The following is a 5114-nucleotide window of genomic DNA, read 5'->3' as shown; positions in this document are numbered from 1 at the left end:
TTTAACCTAACCAGCATCTGTGAAACCAGGAAACAATTTTCCTTTTCGGGTGTCCTTTTGTTGGAACACTTTTGCTTCCTTTTACAGTTGGAATTAGAAGTTTTTTGTAAATTTCTTTGGTAATCTTGCTACCTCAGTTCCTGATATTTGCAATAAATGAGAGATAAATTGTGTTAGATAGGAAAATACAAGTAAGATGAACGTAATCACATGCTTAGAATGATATACTTTACACTGCATTTGTTGTAGTAAGATAGTCTACCCTCTGCTGTCGTTTTATACACTGCAAATGTGATTCAGATGCGCTAAAATGGAACAATTCTCAAATGCACTGTATTCCAAACACTTGCTTTTACACTACGATTATCAAAAACTTTTGTTTGCCAGACAAACTATAGATATAAGAAAATAGCCAAGTCCAAGTTCATTGGTTCACAAAATTCCTCGTGAAAGATTTTGAGATGTGGAGAGCTTAGAGCATCTCTAATGGTTGGCACCCTCCAAGGGGTGCCAATTTTGACACATAACTCAAAATATTATTTTTTATATTCACACTCTTCCAAATCATTTTTAGCACCCTTTTTTCAAAATACACTCCAATGGTTGGCACTCCAAGATGCCAACTTTATTAATAGAGAAATAATACCTTATGTATTATTGGGACCACAAATCTATATTTTATGTATTATATTTTATGTATTATTGGGACCACAAATGAAGTTGGCACCATGCTTTATGGGTTGCCAACTTTTGGCACCCCAAAGGCAACTCACTTGGCACCCCAGTAGCACTCCAAGATCTCCAATGGGGGTGCCAACGAGAGTGCCGGTCCATGTCATGCCACATGGCGTTGGCACCCTCTTGGCACCTCCCATTGGAGATGCTTTTGTTTAATTCCCCACGCTCATGGCTCACCAAGAAGATATTGTTGCATATTAACGACGAAAGAGACAGTTTGTTAATACTCTATTTCGGATTGATCAGATTTTTTTATAATCTGTTCACATACTACTTGTTAAATTCTTTGGTAGAGCACAAGACATAGTTTAGCACATTAGCGCCTGGCAGTATAATGTTGGTGACAGAACATGATGGTTTCGGGTTTAGAATAAACTAGAAATATTTAACTAGATTGGCTCCCCTGTTTGCCAACCAATCCATGTGCATCACCACATGGCTCCAATTCCATACAGAGCCCTGATATCTTTTCCAGCAACTCCATGATTGTAAAGTCCAACCCAAAGGCCACATTGTCCTCAGCTCAAATTCTCTCTGATATTTTGATAGATGAACTTTCTTCGATCCAAAGTAGTCCAAAGATGTTTCTTCTTTTTCTTGATCATTACCTTCTGCAACTTCTTTACGAAAGCCAGCTGGTTCACCTGTCTTGCAATTCTTGGTGCCTTGGTTATTTCTACTGCTGTCATTGTTGCAGTTAAGACCACGGTCGTGACATGGATTACATTGCTGGTGCTGCTTGCATTTTCTGGGAAACGACGTCGTGTTCTTGTGATTGAAAGAAAGAAGATTACTGTGGATGTTGCAATGTTTTTGGTTAGGGTTGTGCTCAAAGAAAAAAACGTCGTTGCTGCTGTTGCTTGTGCAACAACTATTGTCAGCTCAATGGCTGCTATGATGTTTCTTAGGGAAAACCAATTGAGTTAACTAACCTGTGATCAATTGTTATATTGTTTTCCAGTTGTCAAAAAAAATATCTATATAGCTGTGAGTTTTACTTTTTACTGATTTTAGCAGATTCCTGTTTCTTTCTTGACTCTGTATATAAAACTGATGTCTCAACTATATGATTCTTTCCACAGCTGCTTCAGAGAATAGATTCACAAGCAACTATTCTCAAGGTTTTTTTTTCAATTTATTATAAATGGAGGAAATGAGAAAAAACTTGAAACATGGCTTTAAAACTTTATTATAAAGAGTCAGAAATCGTAATTTTGTTACAATGAATTAATTAAACCTCTCTTAGCAAAAATTGAATAAACCTCTCTCACTCTGCAATTCTGGCAACAAAGTTAGTATCTGAAAATTACTAGCTATCGAGTAATCTTTCTGATCTTTGATGCAGTACTATGAGGGGTTGAGAATTGAGATCACTATTAATGCCAGTAGTTTTAATGTTGAAAGGCATTGCAATTTTTTCTTTTTGAAACTTTGATAGGCATTACGTCATCATACCAGTAGTTTATCAGTTTCTGGTAACGTCTGTAAACGTTTTAGTATGGTGTTAGAATATAAGATCCTGGAAAGGGCCATTCTCTAACACCTTGAGGTTTTAGAGTAACTGGTTCCTTGACATATGGCTTTCTTTAAACCAAACTTGATCGGAAGAAAAATATCAAGCAAGCATTCTTCTGCCTTCAAGGACTCAGTAAAATGCGGATGCATCAACTATGCCACAGCTGCAACATTTGAACATCCATTGCTTTAATAAAAGATGTGTATCAGTATCACATTAAACTTATAGTCCGTTCCATTGTCCCAGAGGTACCTTGGTTTCAGCACATTCCAGAGAGGTCTTTTTGACTCAGTTGCATACCATCTCCAGAGAAGACGACAATTCTGTTCCATTTGTATTTTGAGGACCGTACCTCATGCTAATTCAGTACAAAATACGTGAAATAAAAATGTTGCCAACTGAAATAATACAATAGGCACTGTAACATTTAAACAGAAATGCTAGTTTTACATTTATATGATGTGCATGTTTTATATGTTCACAGAACTAGTTTAAAATGATAACAGCAGGGAAATATTGTTCACAAATCATTTTTTGATTAATTTTTCAATACAAAGCTGAGAAGAGTGATCTTCTGGGTCATCTCTGAAAAGAACGTCGACAAGTCATTTATTGTACTTTTTATTCCAAATCTGATACACGCACAGGGGAATCAGTATAGTGACAGAATAAGAAACAACACAACTTATGAAATAGAAATCTTGGCTACATTTATTAAGCCGCAGTTTTGGGATATATGTGATTGCTTGCTAGTTACTGCTCTGGACTTTCTTCTTGTTGATCCACACTCCTGCTTCATCACATGGAAAGAATGACAGCTTTGGGCAATTCACATTCTCTAGATATATCAGTTCTGGAAATAATTTGAGCACTTCTTTCCATTGCATTGCTAAGCAAGTCATGTACTTGAGGCGAAGAACTTTCACTCCCCATGGATTTACTGGTCCATTCCATCCACCAATATTCCCACAGAGATCACAGAGTTCTGAAGCTGTTATGTATAGCTTTTCTAGCTTCTTCAGCTTCACAGGATTCAGCCAATGAGGTGCGGTTCTCATAGGAAAGCAACGGAGTTCCAGTTTCTGCAGTTGAGCAGGAAGCTGTGGGCAGTCAGCATCATTGTTTTGCATCTGATTGTTGTCCAGTTCTTCGACCCCACATAGGTTGTTTAGGTACTTCTTCATAGGATTCATGTAATCAGGTGTGGTTTTCTCAGGAACGCTTTGTACTTCTGTTTTTTGCAATCTAGCTGGAAGCTGTTTCTGCATCTGATTGTTGTCCCCTCTTATTTGCTTCCATAATCTTCTCCACTCAATTTTTAGCTTGGTAAGTCCTGCAAGTAGCTGAAATGCTTTAAGATCGTCTTCTTCAGGAAATTTTCTTAAGCGGGTGAGAATGCTTAGTTTTCTCAGTTTTGGCAGTTCAGATAAATCCCTAAGACTACATGTATGTTTCGAAGGTTCTCCAACTAGAAACCCTTTAAGAACTATGAGGTTCTTTATTTTGGAGAGTCCTTTGGGCATACTAATGAGTTCACACTCAGACAAGTCTAAGTGTGTCAGACTCTTGAGCAAGCCAATGTCACGAGGAAGCTTCTGAAGACGAATACATGCTCTGAGATCCAAAATGATCAAGTGTTTAAGTTCAGTGACCTCATCAGGAAGCTCCATTATTCCCAAAATCCCTTGAAGGCTAAGAAGCCTGAGATGCTTCATATTATTTATGACTGTTAAGAACAGATCATCCACTACGTGTATGGAGTGGTTTGCATAGGATTGCCACCTTCCCAAGTAAAGAACTGTAACATTTTTCATTGTGCTTATCCATTCAAGTGAAAGGCAGAGAACATTTGCACTTAAATTGAAAACCAAATGGAATTTCTCATACCCCTTATAACATTCTAGTTGCGGACTTCTGTCCAAGGCTAACCGGAATGAAGAAGGACAATCAGCCCGAGGTCTACCAATTGAATCAAAGTCAAAAAACTTAGCTCTTGCAGCAATTGTAGTTACTACAGAATGTATGAAAGTTGGCATCTTGCAGGTCTGCACTTCCAGGCGGCGCTTATCATAATAAGGCTTGAGAAAGTCCTTCTCCATAAGTTCATAAAAATACTGTGCGCCCAATTGCTCTAAATCTTTCTCATTTCCCTCCGTCTCTATAAAGCCTTCTGCAATCCACCAGTAAACCATAAGCCTTTTCTTTATAATGGCACCCACCGGGAACACTGAGAAACATAGCAGACATAGCTTCAAGTTGATCGACAGAGCATCATATCGCCCCTCAGCATCTCTGAATGCTGCACTATTCTCAAATGCCGGATTCCTGAAAAATACAGGGACATGTGTGTCACGCACATATTGGTCTGTGTTTTCGTCAGTAGACTTGTGAAGCACATTCAACATATTTTCCAAATGCTTTGCATCATAGTAGGAAGGTTGCCATTTGGGGCCTCTGGGCAGCTTCAACCTAAGGATGTGCCTTTGTAATTGTCGAATGTCATCTTCAAGATCATATCTTGTGTCATCACCAAGCATAGAGCTAAATACCGGATCATACATAATGACTCTGTATCTCTCTTTCAACCTTGTTATAGCTGTAAAAAGTTGGGAAAGAACATGCTCGCTGTTGTCTTGCAGTTGTCGACATTTTTGGCTTATGGATTCTATCTGGCTCTTTGTATTAAGAATGTAGTCCAGTTCCCGGAGAAACTTTTGTATTTCATCTTCGATTTCATAGTCTGGAGGCATAACTGGTGAAATTATGAATGTTTGAAAAACTCTTGGCTTCGTTTTGTATTTCAAAAATCAAAACTGAGAATTTGGTTATTTCATGTCGATAACAAGTTTTGTACCCAATT

At 38.1% G+C, this 5114-nt stretch overlaps 1 protein-coding gene across 1 annotated transcript; it reads right to left on the bottom strand.

Annotated features, from left to right (window-relative positions):
- Positions 1 to 2768: 2768 nt before the first annotated feature.
- LOC108226822 (disease resistance RPP13-like protein 4) lies at positions 2769 to 5114 on the bottom strand. The gene has a single exon (XM_017401814.2). It carries the CDS (start codon positions 5002 to 5004, stop codon positions 3004 to 3006), a length of 2001 nt encoding a protein of 666 aa, XP_017257303.1. The 5' UTR covers positions 5005 to 5114; the 3' UTR covers positions 2769 to 3003.

This window comes from Daucus carota, chromosome 6, assembly GCF_001625215.2.
Source record: "Daucus carota subsp. sativus chromosome 6, DH1 v3.0, whole genome shotgun sequence".
NCBI lineage: Eukaryota > Viridiplantae > Streptophyta > Magnoliopsida > Apiales > Apiaceae > Daucus > Daucus carota.
This window is presented reverse-complemented; position numbering and strand designations above follow the sequence as displayed.

Bases quoted from the DNA above. Each gene is read 5' to 3' on its own strand.
- LOC108226822 (XM_017401814.2), bottom strand. From the start codon at position 5,004: ATGCCTCCAGACTATGAAATCGAAGATGAAATACAAAAGTTTCTCCGG.